Source organism: Nestor notabilis, unplaced genomic scaffold, assembly GCF_000696875.1.
Source record: "Nestor notabilis isolate BGI_N333 unplaced genomic scaffold, ASM69687v1 scaffold13331, whole genome shotgun sequence".
NCBI lineage: Eukaryota > Metazoa > Chordata > Aves > Psittaciformes > Psittacidae > Nestor > Nestor notabilis.
In genome coordinates this window covers 7,245-35,193 of record NW_009915231.1, presented here as the reverse complement: position 1 = coordinate 35,193, position 27,949 = coordinate 7,245, and the positions used below count along the sequence as shown (strand labels likewise).

The window sequence follows — 27,949 nt, the reverse complement described above, 5'->3', positions numbered from 1 at the left end:
AAGTGCTCCTCTTTCATTTCAGATCTAGATCTATTTTAAAAGGTAGAAATCACACCTGGCAATATTGTTGAAATAAATCATGTGTGCTTATTTAGGCTTTCCCACAATGTTACAAGCAATTGACTTCAGCTTGGTTTAAACAAAATAAAAATTGAAGAGTTAAAAACACAAGGTCACTTAACCTTCTTCCTGGTTGATTTACTTTTAGTTAAAATCATAATGGTTTACTAAGCCATACCAACCCTGACCGTACTAGGAAAGTGTCTCTGGCACAAGTGGTTTTCAGAAGAAAAGCTGGTCTTCCCAACAGCTTTTTCTTCTGCTTCATCTTAAAGTGCAGAAACTGTGGGAAAGGATAACAAGACTTCCTGTCCGTCACTGTGGAACTACTTCCCTTAGAGAGGCTAAGGCTGCGTGTATGCGGACGTGCAATCTGTTCTCAAAGTCATAGCCTGTAAATTCCTCCTGGGGGGTGGAAAAAAAAGAAAAGCATGTAACTATTAGCCTCCTTCACTGTAAGACATGAAGATAATTTTACTACTAATGCTTAAGAAGTCATGTTACAAAAGAGACTGAAGAAAAGAGGTGAACCAGATTCTGTGTGTTGCAATTACTGAAAGCAACAGAATTATTACAGAAATTCCAAGTTGGTGAAGAGAGCAGAAAGCTTCCATTTCCAACATGCTGCCTGGATCCCAGGTAGTTGAACAGCACCCAGAAAGTTCTGCAAGTCCAAAACCTCTAGCAAATCCCAACGTGCCCAAGGCAGGAACCAGTTGGAATAGGTAAGGAGTGGAGAGTTGTCATTTTCAAACTTTCTGTAGCCAAATCTTAGTTGAAATACTTGGCAAGGTTCTAACACTCCAGGAGAGGTCACTAATGTGGACTCTCCTGGAGTGCCCTCATGTGCTATGACTGACCTAGAAACACATGTCTACATAGCATACATAAATATATATTTTATACATTAATGTATACCTACATGATAGTGTTGTGTTGTAGATTATAGATAAGGGACACCAACACACAACATCCACATACACCCTACCCCAAACTCCCAAAAACCCTCATCTCGGAAAGAAACATTTGAAAGTGTCATAGTTTTTACCTTGGCTTGGAGAAGTAAAGTCTTGCCTCTTGGCACAGTCTACAAAAAGACAAACATTACATTAGAAATGCACTCCAAATATTACAGAATATAACTTAAGCATAAGGCCTGGTCAGTCTGGGACAGTATTTCTATCTTGAAAACAAGGTATTGAGCAAATAAAACCCTCTCAATCCTCAAATTAGGAAACCAGAAACACTACTGAAGCACCCAAGAAATGCAGTATTACATGTTTTTAGTCTTCTACAGAAAATGAGAAGATTACAGCTTTAAATACAAGTTGCTACTGGTGATGGTGAGCTACAACAATGCACAGGGAAACAAACAAGACTACAGGTAAATGACTAACTGATCAATAGAGTAGTTTTTGTTTCTTAACCAAATTTTAAGCCATTTATTTACAAAACAAGCTACCAGATTTTGAGCATTAAAAGTGCTTCAGAAATCTCAATTTCAAGCTCTTAAGGAAAAATACAGTATTTTCAGATTAATAGTTACTGCTGAAAAAGCTCAATGTTTTATTTCTTCTCATACGATAAACGTTTACTCTAAGCCTTAGAAATAAATAATTAGCTGTCTGTTAAGAGACAAAAAAAAAATGTTCTTATTCAAATATATCTGAGTATAAACATATTTTAGACACTGAATTTAACCAATATAAGACATTTACAAGGAAAAAAATAATCTGTAAACTTGCTGACATAACCATATTAAGAATCTTCCAGAACTTACTAGAATTAAGTTTAAAATAACAAAGATGTTTGATTTACCACATTATCTGAATCATGTAATTACAATAATTTTAAAGTTAAGTAAATTTAACAGCATGCTTTTTATACTAAAAATACTTTATACCTTTTATACTATAGATATGCATGTTCGTATCTATGCATGTTGTTCACGTCTTTAATACACTCAGCCTCTCAGGTAAATGTGTTTTATAAAATCCTATTCCCTTCTGTTTCTCATCCATTATAGAGCTCTCACATGACACCTCAGCTAATAAATGGAATTTTCTATAAACAGCATCCAGTCGCCTCTAATTCTAGCTCTTGCTTTTCCCCACCCCATCCCACTTTATTCAAGTCAAGCATCATTTACCTCCTCATTACCCGAGCGCCACAAGAGGGAGTTTCCTGCACGTACTTCATATACTAAGCTCTACCGTAGCTTCTCAGTACAGCTACAAGCCGAGGCTTGTTCAGTCCTCAACAGCATGAACCACTTTTGGTTACTGTGTGCAGTACTATGTGTGAAGCAGGAAGGAAGGAAGGAAGGAAGGACGGCTTCTACATTCTCAAAACCTTCAGATAACCCACCACACAGTCTTGAGACACTTGATCAAATTTAAATACGAACACCAAACATTACTGCACTCAGAGCTCCCTACCAGGCTTCAAGGCCCCGTTTTAAGTCCATAGGGCAGCAGCACTTTCAGGAAAGAAAATATATTTTTAAAAGCATTTGCTTCTTTTGTCACAATAATCACTTCTATTGAAAAACTTTCTTTTCCTTCCCTCCTCAGATGACCAAATCTTACAAGATTAATCACAGCTGAAACCAGAATCTTAAGAACACAAGACACTATCAGCCCAGCTACCTCATGCACTACACATAAAGCAATGGGTGGGTTCAGGTCATTAACTTGTAACTGCTTCCCCTAAGTTGCAACCCGATTCAGGAAGTACTACACAAAGTGGTGTGGCATAAACTCCAGGTAGTGGTGTTTGAGGAAGGAAGTAGCACCAAGAGTGGTGTAGAAGTCACCCTAGTTTAAGATTCTCTGGGCTCCCTAGGAGACAGGGTACGTGCAAAGACTTGAACAATCAAATGTATCATCAGCCAAACCATCTGGACAGTTTGAAGGCCAGGTGGATTATTTTGCCATTGATCCTGAACAACAAAAGCTTCACTATTCAGGGTGAAAGACAAAACACCAAGTCAAACAGCTTTAACAGAATTTAAGTTACTGGAATCCCTTTACTTCCACATCCCCTGCAATGAAATGCTACAAAGGTATGCGTGCCCTCAGTCCAGCTAGGTTTCCAAGATGCACTGATGTGCAAGATTAGGAAGATACTTGTTCTAAGAGTGGGGATGAATAATCCCTAAATAAAAAGACTCCTGACGTAACATTTTTCCAAAAAAAAGTTTGATCCCCAAAACTTGGAGCTATTTTAGGAAGGCATCAAATTCTATTTGGAGAAGATAGCTATAGGTAAACTTTCAAGACTGAACAGCATCCCACAGAAAATTAAATATATAAGAAAAGGATTCTAGGCATTCATCACACTATATACCACCTGCAAACAGCAAATCCCTGCATACCCAAGGCATTATTGTCAGACCTCTGCTGCCACCAGCAGCAGGAACACTAAGGCGAGTAAAAGGAGAGAGAGGTCTTTCTGTCTGGAGGGGTGACAAAGTATTTCCATACACCACTATTTATATATACTGTTTCTGTAAGGCATGTATGAAAAAATGAGCATCATGGCATGATCCAAGAGATGAGAACTGAAGTCTTTGTGGTGCTTTCTGATGTGCTAATTAAAATAATCAAAACAATGTGGTTCTACACTCAAAATTCTTGCCTTACTGCTTGCTGTAGTTTTGCAGATATGTTTATTTTGCTGTTAAAGACAGACACGAATAATGGTCAGGAATGTAACAACTGCCCTGAAATATCCCAGAAACTTCCAGGCTCTGTTTGTTTTATTTATTTGGAAATATAACCCAGTAAGAGCAAAACAAGTCACTGCAATGTTACCATCAGATACACTGAGCTGCTCAGAATGTCCTTATAGCTCTCGATATTGAAAAATCAGATGTTGTTACCTAAAATGCATTTCATTTCTTGCTTTGCAAAAAAAGCCAAAGTAGTAAGTTTCTTCACATTAGATATAAAACAGATTTGTAAAACTTAGTATACATTATCATCTCTAAACTTTAATAGTTTGTATAGGGGTATGTTGACTCCCCAATCTAATTTTAAGGAGTTTATAAATAGGTTATTACCTCTGGATTGTCTAACAGAAGACAGCCAAGTTCATAGCAAGCATATGGCTGGACATACAAGTTGTTCTGACGGCACAGTTCATCTTTAGCAGCTCGCTGAAAGAACTATAAAAATTAAAGAAAAAAAAAAAACAAAACCCAAAGATTGCAGTAATACATTAAAATTGACTGCTTGATACTAAAGAAAATCCAAACAGAAGCACCATTCATTCAACTTTAAGCACTAGATATTAGCCCAAGGTTAAAATGAGAACACATTAAAAATTTCCAATGGTAGAGATTCTTTCAGCAAGGACACACATATTTACCAACGTTACTGCATCAAGGCAGTAAAATCCAAACAAACAACTCTAACATATTGACTGTTTCAAGACTACTCCAGCATCATACTGCAAAATATTAGATCTAACAAGGATCCTTAACATTAAAGTACCTAGATTATTTAAAATATGCTTGAAAGAAGGAAAATAAAAAAAAGGGGAGTGGGGGGGAAGAAGATTTTGAGCCAGCATCAGCTCCCTTGTTGCTTCTGTGAATTGCATTTTATTATGGGGAGGGGAGGAAAAAAAAAGTTGAATTTTCTTTGTTGAATAAACTAAATCCAGCAGAGCAAGACCTTTTCCGCTGTTCTTCCCAGCTTCCCCTTAGCTCTTGCTCCTAACAAGCCACTTTAGCTGCCATGTTCCAATCAATAGCACTGCAAACTAATGGGTTGCCTAACACACTTACTCAACAATATTCAACAGAACAGCTCATAAAATAGGATTAATGGTGGAAATTATCATTTAATAACTTACCTGAACGGCGTCTTCAGAATTTCCTAAGCATTTATGTATGGCACCAAGAAGCAAATTCTTTAAACCAACAGCTGATGAATCATCAACATCCTGACAAGCTTAATGGAAAGATTCCAGTAAACAAACAAGAAGGACTTAAATCCTTTCTTAGACAAGAATTGTGGTCTACAGTGACTTCTAGTCTGAGGATTAAAATTAACCAGAAAAAGGAGATGCCAGTAAACTTAATATAAATCAACGTAATTTGGTTCATTTTAAATAAAACCAGTTTTGCATGAACCACGTCAAGCAATCTGTCACTCACAAGTACAGTTCTTAACAGGAATGAATGGGCTGCTGTCAAATGCAGTTGGTGTTCTTCTCACAAAAAGAGAACTCATTTCTCTACTGGTCTTTGAAATACACACTAAAAGGTAAAGTTAAGATACAACCACCTCTTCCTAGTGTTACGGGAAACTGGCTTGTCCCAGATATTGGAAGGAAAATACACAGTACGAGTTATATGGAGCACAAGGCAAGAAGTTCAGGCAAAGCTGATTTGTTCTGAACTAAAGCCAAGTGATAGGCACACAAAAATCTGTACTGGACTTAAACCCCCAGACTAGAGTAGTTTGGCATCACAGTTCTCAATGTTGATGAAAGGATAAGGCTTATCTGCCACAACTTAGCTGGTCCACAATCTAGGGACAGACTGTGCCTCAGCTGAGTAGCCCTCTGTTTCCAGGAAGAACAGAATCATGAGGCACATAACAGTCTCTAGATTAATTTGGCTCTATTTTGATCAAGCCTATTAGCACCAGCTCTGTTAAATCAAGGCTAGTTCCATGAGGAGCCATTTGCGCTTGTCTGCACTGTTACCTATAAAAAGGCCAGGGTACTGGGAGACCTGTAGGGCTCTTCATCCCATCAGGAGGGGCTGAACTGCTGTGCCTGGAGCAGTAGAGCTCTTTTAACTTCACATTCAGCCTCATCTCATAAACCCTGCCAGATCTTAACTAGCTCTGCATTCACAACACAGTTAATCCACAACCCAAATAAGCTACCTATGAACAAGTAAGAGTTGGCTGTATGAAGCATTTGGATATTACACAATACACAAGGCTGTCAACTCTTGCTTGTCTTGCAAGTCTGAAGTTACTTGGCATTGTACTTACAGAGATACATGTGGATACAAGCTAATTCCTTTAGGTCAACTTCTAGCCCTGACAAAAAGCCTGGAAATAGCCCTGCACATTATGCTCCCATTGTTCAAGAGAAGAGGAAGCAAATTAAAATAAAACAAATAAAATCCCCTGTCATCTCACCGTTCTTAAGTACACATATGGCACAGCAGTAACGCTCTCATTGCGCAGAAAATCTTCAACCAGGGATCGCTGATGCAGACACATCCGTCAGTGTCATACAAGAAGGGTATCTCTGAACTGTAGTCTGTATTGCTACTTCACATTAAAATGTGAACCGCTGGCTAGGAGCTTAGAGAAGGAAGACTTACACTGCTTCTGAGCATGCAGGAGAGAAGTACAGCCTCTAAAGATGATTGTTCTGAAGGCAAATGACACACAAAAATCCTCAAATTTACTCACTATATCTAACTTGAAAGCCTTCACCATTCTCTTCAGGACTAGAAAACTAGGGATCTGAATATAACCCTCTGTCATCCAATTTAAATGGAGAAATTATCTTAAATAAAAACCAGAACAAAACCTCATTATTAGCCCTTACTCTCAAAGACTGGTAGTTTTCTAGCTAAACATGAAATCCCCAAAATTTCATAATTACAGGCTAAAAAAAGGAAGTATCTTGATGGTAGAGGTTTTTGTTTTATTTTCTAAATGAGCAGATAACAACCTGAAACTCAGGTTTCAGAATGTTTGCAGAATGTAAATCAGATCATTGGACGGAAGGTGGAGTATGGAAAACTTCACGATAAACACAGCTGTCATAAGCTTCATGTGACAGACAAAGACATCTGGAGACTAAGAAAGAGCCAACCATAAAATGCTCCTTTCACCACTAAGATGGTCCCAGCAGCCAAGATGAACAGAACCCTTACGTCATGGATGACCTCACAAGCTATATATTTTGGCTTATAAGAAAACCAACATGCAGAAATGAACTGGCAGGGGTTTTATTTTGTAGCTGGGTTTAAATAAGTTAAATTTTGCTATAACTAAACTTAACTAAGTCAAAGTAAGTAAAGTAACTAAGTAACTAAGTTAAAGTAACACTAAGTTAAATTTGCTGTAACTCTAATCATAATTATTTGAACAATAACTATGATACTATTGTTTCATTTTAAACAATGGGCAAATGCAACTGATTAAAAAACCACTATAGGCAGCAGGCAGTAAAACTTCTCCCAAACCTATAAAAATGGTAAAAATGAAGCACTAAGCTGAATCTTAAAATGAGTTGTTACGCTTTTGTTCCTCAAACTGTTTTGCTATGGCACACGCACACAAGTTTAAATTTTCAGTCTGCAACAATCAACTACTCCACATAACAGAAGAAAATGATACATCTCATTAAAAAAAAAAAATAGAGAAATCAAGAAACCATATTATACCTTGGCTCATGTGCTGTAGGTTCGAGAGGGAACAGTTTGGAAGGGCTTTCCATAAGTACAATACTTCAATAGATGCCAAGACACAGAGTTCTTTGGTTGGCATTTGCTTTCTAAATCTATCTGCCTGTAAAGTGGGGAGAAGGAGGGAAAAGAGATCTGTCATTTATCCTTTTATAGGGAACATAATATTCACAAACAATGTATCACAAACAGTAATTCTGTTTCATCAAAGCATCCAACAATTTTATTAAAATACAGTCAGTGGCAACTTATCTTTAAGTCTGAAAAAGCAAAATCTTTCAATTAATTTAAGGGCTTACATATTGACCAAAATTAAAGCCTCCTTGTATGCAGCCTGATTTGTTTTATTGTATTTCACAGTTCCAAGTACACACTGACTGGATGCTGAAACAGTAACATCTGCAAGAGCATCAGTTGGGAGGTATTTCTTCTAGCTTTCAAAAAGAACTAAGGCTTTGACAAACAAGACAAGATAAAAAGGAGTAAGAAAGGCAAAGATAGAAGGAAAATGTATTTTTATCTTTAATAATTACTTTAGTTGCAAAGCAAATAGCTAATTCACATTTCCTTTGCTGGGTCCTTAAAATACATGACATTTATTTTTCCACAGGTCCAACACAGCAAAAAACAGATACATCCTTCAAAAATAAATACTGGTAAAGAATCCAATAAAATTATCAAGTGTAATTACGGTACTGAAACAAGTTAGCTTATGCTAAACCAAACCTTTTTCACTGAAAATTGTTCAATCTGATTGTTTTTCCTTTTGAAAAGCTTCTGAACTTCCTTAAACACATTCTGAGCACCATTGACATCACCAGTGGCTCCTTGACATACTAAAGAGCACAAACAAAAATGTGTTAACGCTACTGGGATATGAAACAGGAAACATGAAGATTAGATATTATACAGTCACAGGAAAACACACTCTCACATCCAAAAAGGATCCAAACCTGAGATTTGACAAACATGCAAACCCCACCTCTCCCAAGCACCCCCCGTAATCATTAAGAAGTCAGTACTCTTTTCTTGTATCCATTAAAAGAACTAACACCACCCAATCTCTAAGGATTTATTTATAAATCTTTGCAATACAGTTATGTGACCTGTCACTACATTGACAATCGTAACTATCAACACTGGGGGGGAAAGGTATGCACATGCATGTACATGCAAGTTTACATTCTATAAAACCCCCAAAATTAAGTAAGTCTGCCATAAAGGTGCATAAGCAGCAGGTAGGGTTGAAGACACTACGTGCACTAGTAAATACCCAAAACAAACGTGCCAAAACCTTATTGCATCACTGATTTATCACTTACCCAACACATCAATTATACTCACCTGCTGTTAAATAAGCATAGTAGCACTGGGACCACCTGGATTCATTTTTAAGCCTTTCAAAGGATTCAAATGCATCTTTGAAATTCATCTCTATCATGCTGCACCAACCTAAAAGCAAGACTAATTTAACTTCAGAGAACACACAGTAATTCATATTTAGAGTCAGTGTTACTGAACACACAGCCTGCTATGAGAGCTGGAGCTAGTTCAACATTTATAACAGTAACAGGAGAAGTTAAACCCAAAACAAACCAATGAAACACACTTAAAGCCTGGTTTGAATTTACTGGGAAATGTTGAATTATAAGATTCCATATAAAGCAATGAATCCAATTCAGAGCAACAAATAATCTATACAGACACCAAAAGCTCTCCTTTTAATTTAAACACCATATTTTGTAGGATGCTGAAACTTACAAAGCTACCACTAGCTCCCTTGTTCCTCCCCACTGTGACAAGATCTCTTAACAAGACACATTTAAAGCTTGAAGCAACATTATCTTCATCACTTTAAAGACTTGTATGCAAATTGAGCACATATTGCTATTGATAGAAGAAAATGAACATGAAATATAGGTCCTGAAAGCTGTGAAGCTTCACTAGGCTGATTTGGTTTTGGCACAGAAATGGCGATTCTACAGACAAATCAGATTAACTAATTTCTCCTTTTAAATAATATTCTGGAGATGAACAGTTTGCCCTTGATTCTACTTGTTGAATTCTACTTGCCTAAACAAGACAGAATCATTACCACAGTCCATCCAAGACAAAAGATGGTATTCTAAAGCCTTTTTTAAAAATCCTAATAAAAATAATCCAATTTTTTTATTGAAGTTGCTAGTGTAGACTTGAAAGTGAGTGTAATCATATCCAACTTACCTATTTCATATAAGCAGACATGTTGAATCTCCCTTTGGTCTGTTGCAAGTTCCAAAGCGGTATGAAATGAGGCCAAGGCACTATTGATCTGACACTAACAAAAGTGAAATAAAGAAAAAAAAAAAAAAATCAGATGTCTGAAATTTAAAATTTGTTGGAAATTTTGATTTTGATAAAACATTCAGATTTCTATTAATAGGTATTTTAAAATAACTATAGTTAGCAATATTAATATTGAAGTGTCTCAGACTGCAGACACTGATTTGATCAGGAAGTCACAACATCCCATTGAAAGGAAAACCTCCAAATTAACTTCAGACTCCACATTATTTTAAATAAGCTAAAACCCACCATAAAGCTAATAGTTTGGAAAACAGCCTATATTAATTCAATATACCAGCTCCACATTGCAATTCCTTTAGCAAAATTCCCTTCTCCCAGCTCTCTCAACCTGATCACTGTTGAATGGATATCTGGGCAAATTATGACAGTCTTTATTTACAATAATAAATAAGCCTCTTAAAGAGGTCCCATAGTGAGCAGATTTTTCCATATATTTCGTATTCATGATATGAAACGTAATACAAAAGACAAATTATAAGAGATGGGAAGTAAGAACTACTAATACAAAGCAACTCAGCTTTATATTTAAATGAAACTTCAGATAAGAATGCAAAGTGTGTGCTTGCAAGGTTCTAATAATGAGTTCCACCATGTGCAGCAGTAAAAATTTAAGACATACGGTATGGAACTTGTACTCTGAAAGTCACATGAGAAGCGCAGAACACTACAGAATTTAAAAAAGCTGGGAGGGGGACAGTAGAAAAGTTTAATACTGTAATAAAGATCACCAATAATTTGCAGATCAAATTTACAATTTCATGATCATCTATCAACCTTAAAAATCAGCATCTGTATTCGTTCTATTTGCTATTATGTTTGAAATTGGTTTTGTACAGTAAGCTTTTGAGTAGTTTCATTTCTACACTTATAAGTCATTCCGCCTTTAAAAGTCATATTTTTAGCATTTACTGGTTTTCCCAGTCTAGGATGGGACTTCACCGTAACAATCACCATAAAGGGAGTTTTATTAGGTTCATCCATAGACACACTATTTATCCTGCTTTAACAGTGTTCCTGTATTTATTCTCACATACAATTATAATAATTTAATTTATATGACAGAAAAATCTTTACGCCACACAGCTGGCTAAGCATGTAGGTGAAAGAAACCCTTGAAAAAGTAAACCTGTCATCATACACAAGCATAACTGAATTCAGTAATTCCTGCAAAAATCTGCAGCAGTGTATCTTAAGACCACACACATACAGAGCTCTAGAGAGTTTATCAGATTTTGTTATTTGTCTCATCAGGGAAAACTGGTTTAGTTGCTAAGAAACAATTTAACCATAAATCATATATATTGCATCAAGAAAGCAGAACTGCCAGCAAAGGGATCCACAGCTGTACCACAATATAAACATTGTACACTTAGGAAATAAAATAGTGATTAGACTTAAGATGCTTGTTGGCATGGCAGAAGAATAGACTATACAAAAAGACAGGCAAGTTGTATTTGCCCCCAAGATAACTAGGGAGCCTGAGCAATGAACACCTTGTTTACTTTTGTAGCAGCGCATTTTCTCCACTACATATTACCCCACTGATGCTACAACATGCAACATGACTACCTGGAATGTGTTACAAGCCCCGACTTACAGGTAAAACAAAACAGTTCAGTAAACCTGTTTTGAATGCTTCTGAGGGGAGAGAAAAAAAAAAAAATCTAAATATTCAGTCCTCTGTGAAGATACTCTGCCCTCTAAAAAACTTAAAACTGCGTTTCACTTATTTGTTGGGCATGTTATTCCACACAATGACTAATGGCAGTTACATCACTGTCTGTAATGCCATACACCAGCCTGGGGCAGCGTATGAAATACTGACCGTCTAGTATTATGCAAGTCTGGTTAGTTCAATCTTCTGTAATTTATTTCTCTGACTACATCACTCAAGTGTTTTGACGTCTGCTTAAGTTTTCCTTAAGCATCAAGCTCAGTAATTGTGTTGCTCAGTAAGTACGTTTCAGAGATATTCCTTAATAATTAAAGTTTTAATCATCTCCAGGGACTGCAACATGCTAGAATATGAGTTTCCACTCCTAGTGTTAATTCTTAAAATGAATTACCACCAGTATAATGTTTCAGAGAATAAGCAGAATTATAAAGTCCCAAGAGTCCATGTGTATAACATCATGGCTGACACTTGAAATTCATATTCGTGAGATTTAAACATATATATATATACGCACACACACACACATACATACGCACAGGCACATTTGTAATTCCTTCAACAGGCATCACCTATGCCTCTCTTAGACATAATAAAAGACAGAAACACAATTGGCAAAATGTGTAATATACAGAACTACATAACCATAAAAAGGATTATTAGAACATTTCATGACTTCAAATTAAAACCAAAACTAAGCATCTACAGAGTTTACTGAGCAAGGCAGCTTCCTGAGCCAACACATGTTTCCCCACAGAGTTGTTCTGAAATCTCAGGATGCTTTCCCTCTCCCAGGTTCTCTCTATTCTTGATCAGCACTATGAATTTTTAAGGCTTTTAAGAAGTCATGCTCATTTTTAAGGGGAAACCAGCAAACTATATCTAAAAGAGGACAATGTGCATTGGAGGATACTATGGAAATTTCAGTCTCTATAGTCTATTCCCTAACACGCACATGCCCCAGACACCCCCTCACCATTTTATCCTTAAGACACAACAGAAAATCAAAATAGAGTAAAACTAGGATTCTGTACTTTATAGCCTAGAACAAACAACCAGAGGAGCCCACACAATTGCTGAAAATAAACTCTGACATTCATTACACAAGCTCTGAAATTTCTTTACTTAACACATCACTGTGACTTTATTGCAGAAAACTCATTTAAGACTCTTTAATGCTTGTTATTACTCTTGCCCTCAGACTACTTTTCTGTGCCACATCTTCCCACCCCTAAATAAGAATAATATCACTGATACCAAGATGCCTACGAAAGGCAGTGAAACACAGGAGTGCTTGTCAGCATTACATTTAAGCCTGCAACACCACCCTCCACATCAAACAGTGTACGCCCAAATGTACTGGTGTTTTGCCCGTCAGCTGGAGTACTTGGTACTTTTCCCTTCAGACTCTTAAAATACAGTTATACCAACTGAACTCTATAGACCAAGCCTCAGAAGCTAAATTTTCTGCCCCAGCCCCAAAGATTTGTTGTCGTTTACATACACACATCTGGAATCTGTTCCCAATCAAAGAAAACCTTGCCCAGTTCATGATTTTGCCAAACACTATTTTTGCTTTATACCCTTACCACTCTCCAGATGAAGCCATCAATCTATTTAACTATGTCCGAGTGGGGTGATTTGTATTATTCAAAAAAATTTGATGAAGATTTTTTTTTTAATTATGCGGTAGAAATAAGTAAGATTCAGAACACCACCTTTAACTCCTCCCACTATATGCCCATATTTCACTACTGGACACAATATCACACTCGAATAGTCTAAATCACAAGTAAATTGGTATTTATTAACATAATTATAATACTAGACAATACACATTTAGAAAATGGATGGCAATATTTTATTTTCACAGTAATTAGAAAGGCCCAAGGCTACAGCCAGAAACTCTGAATTTCAGAACAGTGGGTTTCAGCAGCTATTGTACTAATTACATTTTAAGTACCCTTTAGGCACAAGTACAAAACATTATTCTCACTTGGTTTTAATGGCTTAAGCTTACATGAAACATCATTATCAGCTTCAGCAGAAAATACTTCAAAGAGAAATACTTGAGGCTGGAATACACAGTATACCATCATAAGTCAAGCACATGAGTATGTCCATAAAAACAGCCTAAGTGTAAAAGTCAGGAAAAATACTACTTTTAATATGCAGTCTCTTAACTTACTCTTTGAATAAGAGAGACATGTGATCAGTCTACCAGTGCAACCTTTAACTTTCCGGTGCACTTTCATTCCAGCTTTTTCCCAGATCCTCCTCCTCTCCTTTCCCTCAACTCATTCATTTCAACAGTCTCCAAAGGCTTTCAGATTCATTTCTCAAAAATGTGAATCTGGGAAAAAAGTTGAAAGATAATTTGGTCCATGTTTATAGTACCTGTAAGGCTACTTCTTTAGAAAACCAACGTCTGTTAAGGCTTTTATTGACTAATATTCATACATGCTTCTTGGTGCACAGAGCACTATAGAGTCACATACTCTTCATTTGTCTTTCATAGCACTGTCACTGTGAAATCTTCCTTTCTCCTCGACTGCCTCCCTTGGCAATTATCTCCTTTGTCAGATCTGTGTCTCGCTGTCCAGTCTTTCATTACTGCTCTGCTTTTTCAAGTTTCCCTGCCTCCAGGTGTCCTGTCCATGGCTGCACTACACTCCTTCCTGTTTATTTTCCTCCCTAGAAAAGTAAAAAATGCACGCATACAGATCTATAGGTGTATGCAGACTTGCTAGTAGAAGCTGAATATACATACCATCAGCTGAAACGCAGGATTGAAGGCTATAAAAAAAAAGATCCAATGGACTGAATGCTAGGAGGCTGTAATAGAAAGCCTATGATGACCACTACTCATCTGTACTTTCAGAACACACAAGCTCTTTTGTATAACAACATCTAATTAAATTTTATCACAGAACCGTTAAAAGATAATACATGTTGAAGACCATAAAATAAGTAAGCTTCATCTCAAGGTATACTTTTAGGTTAAAGCACAGACTTCCCAATTTCAGTAAACCATCTGAAAATAGCATTTCTGTGCCAGCTGGGAAATATTTAAACCCATCTGTGTATTAATAATTTCAAGGAAGGCCATAAAAGCACTTCCCAAGCTTTGCACAAGCTCTCTTCACCTCTCTTGGAAATGATGTGGACATTACAACTCAGCATATCAGTTTGTTATCTAAGAATTTATGTGCACTTCTGGCTCAGAATGTGTGAATGTGAGACACATGTAACCATAAGTGCATCAAGCTTGTAAATTCCTGGAGTCAACAGAAGAGCCCAAGACATTTAACCAAAACATTTAGACACAGCAAAGCCTGAGTGATACCGTACCACTTACAACAAAGCCATGTGGGACGGGGAGGGCCAGGGGGAAGAGGCTGCTGAATGGAAAAGGTCTCATGCAAACAAACACATGAATAGCAAAGGGGCATTTTAATTCCTGTTAGCAACCACTAAGCTTTCTGCTGACTAAGGGTATGGCTACATAGCACAACGCACAGCATTCTGCCTGCCTAAGCTAACTGATTTCGTTAACTTGGCCAGGCTGTCTCTGGCACAAACTTTCACTTGGATATAAACTTCAGTATCTATACACTGCATCATTTAATGCACAAATACGTTAAGATAACATGTAAAAAAACCCCTCTCCTCTGAAACATAGCCATGCTCCAGAAAGAGACTGACTACACAAAACTGACACCCACCCCAAACCTATCCTCTGTATTTACACACAAAAACATGTACTCAGCTTACTTACAACTTATGTTTAAAATTTTGCCCTGCTTGCCCTGAAAGTCAGAAGAATCAGTTGTATTTTATTCATTACCCTAAACATGAAATTGAAGGGAGTGTGGAGGGCTGTAAATACCAAGTCATATTCTGGCAATCAACATATTTGTCTTTGTAACTGTACTTGCATTCATTGTGTAGCTAGTCCTAACATATTTGACTTTTACCACTAGAATGGAATAATCATATAATTGAACAAAGACCATTAATGTCTTTCCCACTTGGAAAACAGCCATACTTCCAAAGACTGACAGCTTGTCCGTGACAGTGTAATTCCCCAAATGCACTGTTGCTTTCAGAAGACAGCTAAAAAAAAAAACAAACAAAACAAAACAAAAACCCACAACCCAAACCCCAAACAAACTACCAACCAAATCCAATGCAAGAATATGCCTGCAAAATCTGATAGGCCTCTGAAGCCTGCCCCTCTGTTCTGTTACTGTTGCTACCTCCCTCAAAATATTAAGCTATATTTGAGAGTAAACTGCAAACCTGAGCAAAGAATGACCACCAACATTAGAACTGGATTGGCTCTTGTAATTACGACACTGAGATGAAGGATCTGAACATTCTGGGTTTGTGCTCTTGTGTTGGCTTTTCTTGTTAGTGTGACTGCTCTGGAAATACCCTAGTCTGATAAAAGCAGCAGCTAAGAGTTGCCTATTTTAAAGTACTCACCACCATCTTGTATTATCACAGATTCTTAAAGAATAACTCAGCCAAAACCCAGGATGCTACTGCAATGTCTGAATAACACTCTGCAACAGCATTCACAAACACATTGTCCGTGAATACATTTCTGCTTGGGTCAGAGCTCAACTTTCGCAACAGAAAACATCCTGGGTCGACCTCTTAAAAGCAAAAGCAGTTATCTGAGGGCAATTACGGCAGGGAATTATCTGTATATGAACAATGCATAAAAATGAAACGGGGAGAGAAATGCTGTGTACTCAGCAGATAAATACTCAGATTTCAGCTTGACAAGCAAAACTGACAGAGCTATTTATACTACAAGAAACTCGTGAGTGACCAAGAACAGTTCCTTTTTGCCTCCTTTATACTTTCCAAAAGTATTAAGCAGCTGAAAAAGAATTTCGAAGTGTCATTAATTCAGACAAAAGTAGTGGAAGAGCAGGTCTGGCATGTGAACTTGAAACTGGGAAAGAGTTACTCCTTTCTTCTTATTTATCTTTCCATGTTATCTGTTTCTTCAGTCACAATTTGCTGAAGCTCGTGCAGTTCATTCACATCAGAAAAGCTCAAAATAACAAAGGGTGGGGAAGAGAAATCAGTAAAAAGAAGACAAATGCAATACCTCTAATCGCTGTATCCTTCCCTTGAAGAACATGAACAGAGAAGAATTCGGATAAGCAGATTCTTTTTTTGCAAGAATCTCTTTTGCCTCTTTCAATCCTGCCTTGTTATCGCTGCCATCAAGGGCAAAAAAGGGACGAACAACTGTGTGGTACCACAACAGAGCTAATCTAAAAGAAACATAAGGGTAAAAAAGGATTACAGCTCATAAACAGAAATTTAAGGGTAACATTCTACACAGGAGAATATTCTACAATTTAAATTTTTGAATGATCCTGAAAGAAAGATAAATATGAATCTTTTCCTATACAACATGGCTTTAGAACAAACACAGTACCATTGCCATACATCAATGTACTTCTGAACTGCACCTGAACATACAATTCAATGCACATTGTTCAAAGGTAAAGTAACAATCAAGTTCATACCATCAAAGCAGTTGAGCCTTTGGAACTCTAGATTTTAAAAAAGAAAAACCCACAGGAAAACTTTGAAGATGAGTTCTTCATTACAGGGAAAAAAACCCCAAAAACAACAAAACCAACAAAGCTAAACATACATCAGCAGACGCACTTGAAATCAATGTCAAAAAGAAATACATCTATTGTTCAGAAGAGCAGATGTCTACATGACCTACACTGCTCCTGAAAACAGGGGCAGAGCACAAAGATTTCCAAGACCATCTGAAGGAGGAAATACCCTGAAAAATATGATTTTTCTTTCCCATAAAGGAGAAAGAACAAATCAACAGGAGCATTTAATCTTAAGCCTTCTTAACCAATCAGAAATCCAATTCTTCTCCTCAAAGAGGCATGAGCTGTGCTGTCAATGTTTCAAAAGCGACACCTGATGGTACCTGTAGCAGGTCCAGTAATAAAAGCATTAATTCCAAGATAATGGAATAATAAACCCATTGATGAGGGTAGTTTAAATTAGGTCCAGCTAACCCTTCACCTCATAAAAAGACCTGAATGCAGTATGAATGCTTGGGGGGGGGGGGGGGGGGAAAGGAAAAAAAAAAAAAAAAAAAAAGAGTACACAAAAGAATACTGCTCTAAAAATACTATAAGGAACATCCCATTTTACCCAGATGCAAAAATTAAAAATAAACTGGAAAAGATCTTTGGCTAATAGTAACAATAAATAGCTAAGTGAGCTCAGTGACTCATACAAGATAGTATACTCTCCACAGTGGAGAATATAACTCAGATAAATTTACTCAGCCTTCAGGGAGTGCTTTCATTTACTCTGCTGGCATGTAAATTACTAGACATTAGAACAGCAGGTACTGAAGAATACAGCAAAATACTGAAAAACCCCAAATATTCGTAAATAACTAACAGCAGAGAGATCTTACACACTACTATAAGTGACAAATTTACTAAACCATGGCATGTTAAACAACAAACAAGTTTATTTTACCTGCTGTTGTTTCCGTTAAAGCAACATGACTTTTTGCTTTTGACTTTTTTCCAGTTACTTACTTCTAGTACTAAGTTATCTACCAAAGCATTTCAATATAGCTACTCACGTAGCTAAAGGGGCCTTCATGTCCTTACTTTCACTTGCATACATCAGTGAAGAAAGCCCCTGTAGGCGGTCTCCAGGAAAACCCAGCAGGTTGATGATTTTGAGCAGGTTTGGGGGCACCATGGATATGCAAAGATGAAAAAGTCCATATCCAAAGCTAACAGCACCTTTCAGTCTGTTTAGCGAATCCTCCGTTACACCTTCTGCAGCAATATGATTATCATTTGCAGCATCAGAAGTCAAGGATTCCTGAGTTGTTTTCTTCTGATATATTTCCTGAAGCGTATTAATGTCCGTGTAGCACTTATTGTAAATTTTCCAGGCTTTTCGGAGTATCCACCCACCTTTTATGTACGCTAAAAAAAAAATACCAAGGAAAAACTATTTTAAGGACATATTTCAGAAGTAGATCATAGTTAGTAAATGCTATTTCACAAATCCTAAGATGTTCTATTTGCATTAACTTATTGTATAAAGGATTCTGCCATAGCTACCGTCCTCTCAAACAGCTCTTTCATACTGGGCACTACAAACTCAAGTGCTTTTCAACACAAAACTTAAAAGCAGAATGCAACACAAAGGGACTTCCCTTCAGCTATGTAGCAACACAACTGTCAGAAAGAAATGGAGAAATCAAAGAACTTCATGCTGGATTCTGCTCCGCTATAGAGTGGAGATGAAATGGCTGCCTGGCAAACAGAGAAGCAAAACTCAAAGAAGAGATTACACCTCTTAAACCCAAAAGATGTTAAAAAGACAGTTGATGGGAAAATACTAAGAAACCTACTTCCTCTGGATTAGATAATAAGATTTTCAACACTGTTTTCTTATCCCTCATGTGAACACAGTGCCTTATAATTAAGAAGAAAAAAAAAAGCATAAATTTTATGGTTTAAAAACATTTTTCAGTTACCTAACTTTCCCATTTTCAAATGCAAGCTGGGTACCTAAATTTCAAAAAAAATCTGATCTTGAACATTCTCAGTTAAGAATGAGAGAATTCTCAGTCTCATTACCCTCTATACAGGAGAGTAAAGAAAGGCATGATGCCAAAAGATGGAGATGTCCGGTTTGCCTATTTACACAGCATTCATCTTGGTTATAGCACATCCTTGGATAGTGACAAGCGGTAAACATTAACAAACAGAGAATATACTTCTACACATTAATTGTAAAAGCAAACACATTTTGTCTGTGACAGAGCACTGAGAGTTAGGAACTGTAGTGACAAAGGAGTTAACTAAAACTGAGAGAAGATAAAAGCATAGTTATAGTAGCAGCATTCTAAAGAGACTACCAAATTTACAGGAATCAGTGTTATAAGTGATGCCAGAACTCGATCATAACAGGGTGGGTGTTTCAATGAAAAGGAAAACACTATTAAGACCAAACCACTCTTTTTAAGCCTTTGACATCTTTGACAAAATCCTTCCCATTAAAAACGAAAACCATTTCTAGAGAAAGTACCATCGCAGACCAGGCTACCTCCTTTAAGAGGCACTGAAGCTAGTTTACAGTCTTAAGAAATTGCACTGAGAGAAACTGCAAAACTTCTATTCTCAGTTGTGACAGAAGGGTTCTGTCAACATGAACTTAAAGTATTAAAAAAAAAAAATCCCTGTCTTGAGTTCCACATTAAAGTGCTATAGTAAAAAATGTAAACCCCTGTCATGATTCAGCTGTGTTACAAGACTAACGTTACTTCAGTTTTAAGGACTTAGGTCACTTTCTGGCTTCACGTACTACTTTAAAAGTGATGTGGTTTACCACAAGACAAATGTTCATATGACTATGCATAGCAATGCAGCAGACTAATAAGGGAAAACCCCACATTTTACTTATCCTATAGATAGTGTTTCTGCTAATAGCTAACTACTGTGCTTTGATGCATGCATCAAATGTAACGGGTACAATGTGGGGAAAAAAAAAAATAGTATAGTTTTAGGCTTTACTTCTGTAAAGTCATTAGGAGTTCACTAACACAGCATAACCCCAATAGACTTAAAATACTAAAATAAAACAATCTAACAAATAAATGTATTTCTGACTTCTTAAACATAAAAATTATATCAAACCCAACCAGTGAGCTGATTTCCCACCATGGTGAGAAAGTGGTCAGATCCATGACAGCAGCTGTAAATATCAAGAAAAGGTAATTCAATATTGCTGTGGGAAGCTAATGTAAGTTGCTGTGTTACTAATTTTATGATGAAACTATTTGTATTTCCATGAGGGCAGAAAAGAAAATCTACAATGTGTTAGGCACACGAGAAAGCAGCCTGCGTGTCATCATATGCTTCTTGTCAAACTGTTCCAGGAAGAAAAACAAGAAACGTTTCACCCATCCACTGATCACAAATATTTGTCTGCCTCTGAAGAATGCCTTTTTTTTTTTTTTAAATCACACTCATTTCAATAATCTGGTTGCTATTTTGGTACAGAAACATGATAAAAACAGAAGATGTTTATACATAATCAGAAATATAATATACTCAAAAACTGAAATAATGGATTGAACAGTTCAGCAACGGCGGTAACTAGCAGTTGCTGAGGTGGTATTTAACAGCTTGGAATCTTAACTGAAGATTTCAGGTATAGTGTTTACTGAGCAGAATAACCCAAATATACTGCATGTTCTGCAGTACTCTGCTACCCACTTCAGTTCTCTGAGCAGCAGAGGAGAAAGGGAACAGACACCACCCTCAGTTACAGCACCCAACCCAGTTACAAAGCTGCAGAACAAATACTGAAATAAGAAAACAACTTCCAAGGGAGAGGCCAAAAGAAAAAAAACAAACAACCCAAAACCCCAACCAAAAGAACCAAACAAACCAACACCACCACCAAAACAAAACACCACAAAACAAAAAGAAGCCCCAAACACAAATGAAAACCCAGAACTGCAGTGCTACACATGCAGCAGATGATGAACCCCTTGAATTTCTGCTAGCTAGAACCAACCACTTTCTTGATGGCTTGGAAGAAACAAAGTCTGCACATCAGAGAAAGTATTATGCCCTTGACTGAAGATCTTGGTGCTATTTTAAATAATCTGAATGTTATTTTCCCAATTCCTTTCAGCAGGGTTTTCACTGACAATGTGTTCTGACTGATATAATTTATTTGGTAAGAACCTGGGAATGCGCTCACTTTGTATATGACCTTGACCTCATTTTCTATAAACTAATAGAAGAAGGCATGTTTTAAGATAATGCAAGAAATCCAGGAATGCAAGAGAACATTAGAAACAGCTTTGCAGCTGACACAAGGAGGTTTGTATTCAACTTGACTGGATTAACCTCTTTGGCATGCACGGACACACTATTCTCTCTGACCAGAGAAAAAGAAGCGATTCAGCAGTTCCATCTTCACCACAGCTCCATTTAAGATTACTTTCACTGGCAGTTTGTCACCTCCCTGAGTTGTCACAAACATAATGCATATGCGACACTAGGATTTTCCCTAATGGGGAAAATGTAAGTCCAGTAGCCTGGACTTACAGCTTCTTTTATCTTATTTGCCACACAAAGCACGCAGATGCTACCCATCTTTGTACCAACTTCTCAAATGCTTCTATTGGAACATGCAAAGGATTCCAGCCTATCTAAGGAGAACAGGTTGAATATGATTACTGGTATGAAAAAAGCAGAAAGCTGTAATCTGTAGTAATACAACTCATTTTATGATACTACTACCTACACATAGGTACTACATCTGCAAGTGTACCGATCTTGGAATGTTTCAAATGGAACTATGCTCTTTCTTACAAAACAATCATCGTTACTGACAGTCACCTTGCCACTTTATGATCAAACTTTATTAAAAAGATATCACACAAAAAATGCATCTCAACCTTAAAGCCCCAGCACACCTGATAACTCCTGTTTTACAAATGAGAGCACAGCCAAGTAGACTTGACAGTCTGCTACAATTATTTGTCTTTGTAGACGATCTATCATGGATAGAGTGGATTTTCGTCCATCAACCTGTTTGGAATATACAAACAGAGCACAGAAAACTGTTAACAAAGATAATACAGAATACTAGTCAATCTGAAAAACTAACAAAGTCTAAAATGAACTCCAAGTGGTAGTATTGCTACTCATTTAACTCAGCATTCTGAAGTGCAAAAATTTCTTTGACAGGTCATCCAGCAATATCCTACTTAACAAACAGGGAAATCTTACACATATACTACCAAATATTTTTCTTAAGGTTCTACAAATAGTGGGAAAAGATTTAAATTTAATTTTATTATTAACGGCATCAGACATGCAACTAAAAGATGTCAGATACGAAGAGCACAAGAAGAGGTATATGATAAGTGTCAGAAAATGTAGTGCCTCTAAAGAGCAGAGAATTAAATATGTTGCATTCAGAACTTTTTACTTCTGCTGTAGATCTGCTATGTCACAGTAGGCAGACCACTCACTGGACATTTCTGTATGACTACTTCAACTAGTTCTCAATCTGCATGCTTTATTCTTATTTAGAATGAAAAGTCTAAAAAAGGAAAGAAAATTCCCTAGGAATATGCCTGGCACACAGCACTATGCAGCCTCAACATCACAACTTCTGACTGCTCCTAGAGCATGTATGAATTAAAGTTAGCCTCAATTAGATGGGCTACAAGCTTCCTGAAATAATTCCAGTAGGACACTAATTTGATGTGTTAAAGATATTACTAACATCAAAACAAGCTTCAGAAGAGAGATTACTGACTCTGAGTATATATGATACTTAGGAAATCCAAGCAAAATATTTTACTTAATTTCTGAATTTACTATTGATCTCAGCTGCTCTTTACGTATCAAAAATCATCTATTCAAAATGCAAAGAGAACAGAAAGGAAGTTCCAGAAATTTTTATCCAATACAGAGTTCCATGTCTACAAATAATATTCTTACATTCTTTTTAATTTTATTCTTGATTGTTTCTATAACTCCAGCTTCTTCACTTTCACAGAGTTTCTCTGTAGCCTTTAAGTCATCACAGGCCAGCTGCATCTTTTCTTCTTCAAATGTCATCATGGCATTCTACCGAAACCCAAACACATTTGAATGATAAAAATCACAAATATTTTCTTTTCTATAAAAGCTATAGGAGGGTAAAAGTTTGTATGAAAGCTTGACAATAAAACTTACTATTAAGAAAAAAGTATTAATACACACAGATCAGTACACATACTTCTACACAGAAAAAACAAACTAGATTTGAGAGTACTTCACCAAAATTTCAAGACAAAAACCAGAACACATTAAGTCCTAACTCCTCGTCTTAAAGTTTCATATGCAGTCAAACTGAATGTGCTGTCACATTACATTAATCAGAAGAAAAATTCATATATATTAATTTTTAATCATGGTTTTCTAAGGCATGATTTGCATCTGAGCAGGTACTGCTTTTGTATAATTCATCCATGTAAGTAGCAAGCCTCCAAAGCCAAGTAACAAGTAATACCTATTTCAAAATAATAACCACAATACCTACACACATATGAAGAAAAGGAAAAAAAAACCAAACAAAAAACAAACCAAAAAAAAAAAAAACACCCACAAAAAACAACCCTGCATCAGACTCCAGCTACTGATGAACCAATTTCGAAAGAATTTCAGGACAAAATAACTTCTTCTCCTGATGCCTTATTAAACAAAAGCTCTGAATGACACCGGCACAGAGAGTGCTGCTGCTATGTTTAGAACAGTAGCTAAGCAAGATATTTTCAAGATCCAGTGATGCTGCACTGTGATGTTACACTGGTTCAGCGCATTAATTCAGATAAGCAAGCCTGAGATTCTCCCTCTTTCCTTTCTCTCTCCATGGACTTAAAAGCAAGCATATGTCCCAGGAGGTTTCCTAATGAATAAAGTTTTCCATATTGCAAGGTCTACAAACATTAGAGAAAATTCAAATTAATTTCATTTGCAACTTACCTATTTCTGGCATATTATAATAAATTCTGTCCTTAAAAAAAGGTAGTCTTACCATAGATTATTTCTGTTTTATCTAAGATTAAGCACCAAAGTCAGAATAAGGACAGTCTAAAAACCAAGATCTAAATATTTTCTAATATACCTGCTCATTTTTTCTAAAGATGTTCTTTTTAATACATTAAAAAAGAAAAGCATTGAACAGACTCATTATGACTCTTTCTTGATGGCTTGGAAGAAACCAAGTCTGCACATCACAAAAAGCATTAACAGGCCCATTATGACTCTTTAGTCTGTCAATATTCTCAGTTCTCGTCTATTCAAAACTGAAGCAATGCGAATGGACTGAATTAAGAACTTTCACTAGCCAATATGGATGAAGAAATTTTCAATAGCAAAAGCTATGAAGGAAATGGCAGTTATGATTATTATTTTAATAAGACCTCTAGTGCTCATTTAAGAGAGGGCTTTATTATGGCTCTTCTAATGGAACACAAACATTTCATACATTTGAGAAGCTGAATCACAGAACCTTTACCTTCTGTTTAAATCACATGAATAAACAAGTTTTTTATAATAATGACTTGTTTTGTAGCTACATTTAATCTAAAAATTTGAAAAAAGCCTCACAAAAAGAAACAAAGTACCACCGTTACAAACACATGCAAGCACATATAAACATTAACCACAAGAGAAGAGAGGTATACTGTCTGCTCTCAACTACTCACCAAAAAACTGACAAAGCTGGCTCCAAAACTCATTAATGGACTATGGTTTCTGGAAAGAAAACAGAATATAATTACTATATTTGCACATATTTCCTATTGTAAAGATAGATATTGCATTTCTTGATTTTAACTTCTACATCTATAAATAAATCTTGGGGATTTCTATCAAGTTACAAACATTCTGCAAGATATAATGGAAATGGAAAGCAAAAAAAAAAAAGCATCATCATTTTTATTAAACTGAATTTATCTTAAAAGTCATAATCAAGCATTAAGCTGTAGATATTAAGAGAAAGCAACATCATCAAAATACATTCAGTGCAGGTAAAAAGAGCAGCAGAAAATTAAAAATCTACTAATTCTAATCTCTTCTTGTGACCCGCCACCACAATTCTGACCCAGCAGACACACGTTATCTGATTCTATTGAGCGATTCCCACTTCTCCCTGTTGCCATGAATTTAAGTTAATCTAACCAGATTTAAATATATATATACACAATATATATATGTATATATACGCACCACATAATGCAAGTTGTTGGCAGTACAAGATTTATGGGTTTTATAGCTGTATTGTTTCAAGTCCAGAATACGTATCTTACTACACTAGGTGGAACAGCTTCTTAAGAAACTTCATCTATTCTGTCCGTGGGAGTATTCCAAAAGGGTGAAATCAACTGCTAGATCAAAAAACATGCAGGCAAACAAAATTTTGGTAATATGTGGGACTACTATAGTCACACAGACCACAAGCCCTCAGCAATGTCACAAAGAAGGCACTTATTTCAGGATCTCAGTGGTACTACTGACCCACATTGTCCGGCAGTGGGCTGCCAAGTTATATAAAACACTGACTTCCAAGATTTAAGAATAGGTAACATTTATGCTACAGGTACATATATTGCTATAGTACAGGATTTAGTACTGTTTCCAACTTAACTCTGCAAGCTTCAGATTAAAATAGCCTTTCAAAATAGGACAGGCACTTTAAAAACATGGAGAAAGTTGCACATTGTTTATTACAACACAGATTTCCAGTAGTAAACCCATATTATAATACAAGAGTTTGTTTAAAAGAATAAAAAAAGAAAAACAAGGAGGGGGGGGAAGGAACCTACAACCAAACAAGGTAGTTATCAATAATTCACCCCCCAGTTTTTCTCACTTTTTGATTTAGCATAAGTATCTAAAAGCAAGTACATGAACAAAAGAAGAAAGATAAACAGGGAAGACAAGTAATACACGCTAGCACAGAAAACATTTCCCTTTTCATATGTACATTGAGCAATGTGTATAAATATAAGATCAACATAACTTGCTACATCTTTTCATTACCTTTTCGAAAGAAAAACAGGTTAGGTATTTTCCCATTTGCTAGTAGGCTACCAAAGAACTGCCAGAAAATACTTCAGCTATTCAGTACCTGGACTGTTCTCCACCACCATCTGTGTTACACAGAGCAGGAGAAATCAGCTATTCAAGTTAGACTTCTGCAACTGGCATTTTGAGAATGAACCCTTGCTGCAGAGGGCACATGGCTATCTCCTAATCCAGTTTTCAACCCATGAGGCATATGGGACCCATTCAACAGCCAGTCTTACCACTGTACTCCACAGCACATAACTTTACTTTTCAAGGTCATACCTACTGTGTTATCAACACCAATGGATCTAAAACTGCAGAACAGATCAGTACAAGCAATTTTATGTCCTGATATAAAAACCTGCACTTACATCATACTTTCAAGGAAGCTCAAAATTAAACCAAGTTTCATTTTGTTTCACTATCAAATGTTTCAGTAGGCATCTCTAGATAATGTTTTTCATACTGAAGGCCATTCAGAAAACTGCCAGAAAATACTGTTTATCATAGTGAATTAACTTAGCCACAAGAGTGTTTGAATATAACCAGAAAAATAAAAATATGTGACTTAAGAAATAGTTAATTAGGTTTGCACTTCCCAGTAAGAGCCTTAGATCAAATTTATATCCACCCTGACAATGTTACTTCACTATCACGCGTGGATCCAAAGAAATTATTATAATGAAGTAAAAATTTGAGCATCTGTTGAACACCTACAAAAAAGATTTACTTGTAAACTTCGTGTTACACTTTCTTTAAAATTTTACACAACAGTTACAAGATTTTGACGTGCTTCCCCCCCCCCCAAAATGTGCATAAGCAAATCAAACAAGCTTAGCAACATATGTATTTGGCTCTCAGAAGTAGCATCCAGGCATTCCTTAGAACTTGGCAAGAAAGATGCAAGTTTTATTAACAAACTATAAATATTGTGGAATTATAGACTAAATAGAAAAAGCACTGCATATGAAAACATGTCTGTTCCAGACCACTTTTCATTTTCTATGAATTTCTAGAAAAAGATACTCCTGTTGCTGAAATAAGCATTGAAGCTTTAAAAAAAAAAAAAAAAACAAAACAAAAAACCAAAAAAACCCTACCACAAATACCAGCTTTAGAGGTAAACTGAATCCCTGTCTATGGAAACACTATTTTCAAAAAGAGCAACGTAAATAATGGCCATGTTTGAGAGTGAAACTACTACGATAGTATAAAGAAGAATACAGTTGAAAAATCAAACAGCATATTCACGCTGTTTCAACATACATGCTAATTAAAGCATACTATTCAGACATTTTTTAAAAGTATGATTTCTTTTCCGGAGTGCAAGATCCTGTTTCTAAGTAGTACACCAAGTGCCCAAGTGCCCCAAGAATTGGTAAATGCTCCATCCCTAGCAGTGGTCAAGGCCAGGTTGGACAGAGCCTTGAGTGACATGGTCTAGTGTAAGGTGTCCCTGCCCATGGCAGGGGGGGTGGAACTAGATGATCTCAAGGTCCTTTCCAACTGAAACCATTCTATAATTCTATGTGTGTGAAGGGATCAACATTTAAATAAGCACTGGAAAAATTTTGTATTTTTTTGTTAAATTTTAATACAAAGTTAGTTGTAGCTAGTTACAGTTGAGAGCCAACTGCTCTTCCAAAATTACAAAAGATACTGAAGCACTTACTGCAAGCAATGAAAGTTTGTCCAAGTACTTTTACATATGTTTGTCCAAGTGAAGCAAAGTTTTTTCACCAAATAAAT

General features: G+C 36.4%; 1 protein-coding gene across 1 annotated transcript; it reads right to left on the bottom strand.

The window, feature by feature from the left end:
- Window positions 1-135: 135 nt before the first annotated feature.
- Window positions 136-24,885, bottom strand: TTC39C (tetratricopeptide repeat domain 39C). Its single transcript, XM_010024034.1, has 13 exons — window positions 24,838-24,885; window positions 23,087-23,215; window positions 22,051-22,165; window positions 18,181-18,535; window positions 16,651-16,819; window positions 9,731-9,824; window positions 8,852-8,959; window positions 8,234-8,343; window positions 7,487-7,610; window positions 4,921-5,018; window positions 4,124-4,228; window positions 1,109-1,147; window positions 136-465 (listed from the first exon to the last, which is right to left on the bottom strand). The coding sequence occupies exons 1-13, from the start codon at window positions 24,868-24,870 to the stop codon at window positions 376-378; spliced, it is 1,569 nt and encodes a 522-aa protein (XP_010022336.1). The 5' UTR covers window positions 24,871-24,885; the 3' UTR covers window positions 136-375.
- Window positions 24,886-27,949: the final 3,064 nt, after the last annotated feature.

What these genes read in the sequence shown, in the direction of transcription:
- TTC39C (XM_010024034.1), bottom strand. Translation starts at nt 24,870, where the DNA reads ATGAGTTTTGGAGCCAGCTTTGTCAGTTTTTTG. An exon ending in ATGAAGGCCCCTTTAGCTAC is followed by an intron (nt 16,820 to 18,180) that starts GTGAGTAGCTAT and finishes TGTTTCTTTTAG; the next exon opens with ATTAGCTCTGTTGTGGTACC. An exon ending in CTTTACTTCTCCAAGCCAAG is followed by an intron (nt 466 to 1,108) that starts GTAAAAACTATG and finishes TCCACCCCCCAG; the next exon opens with GAGGAATTTACAGGCTATGA.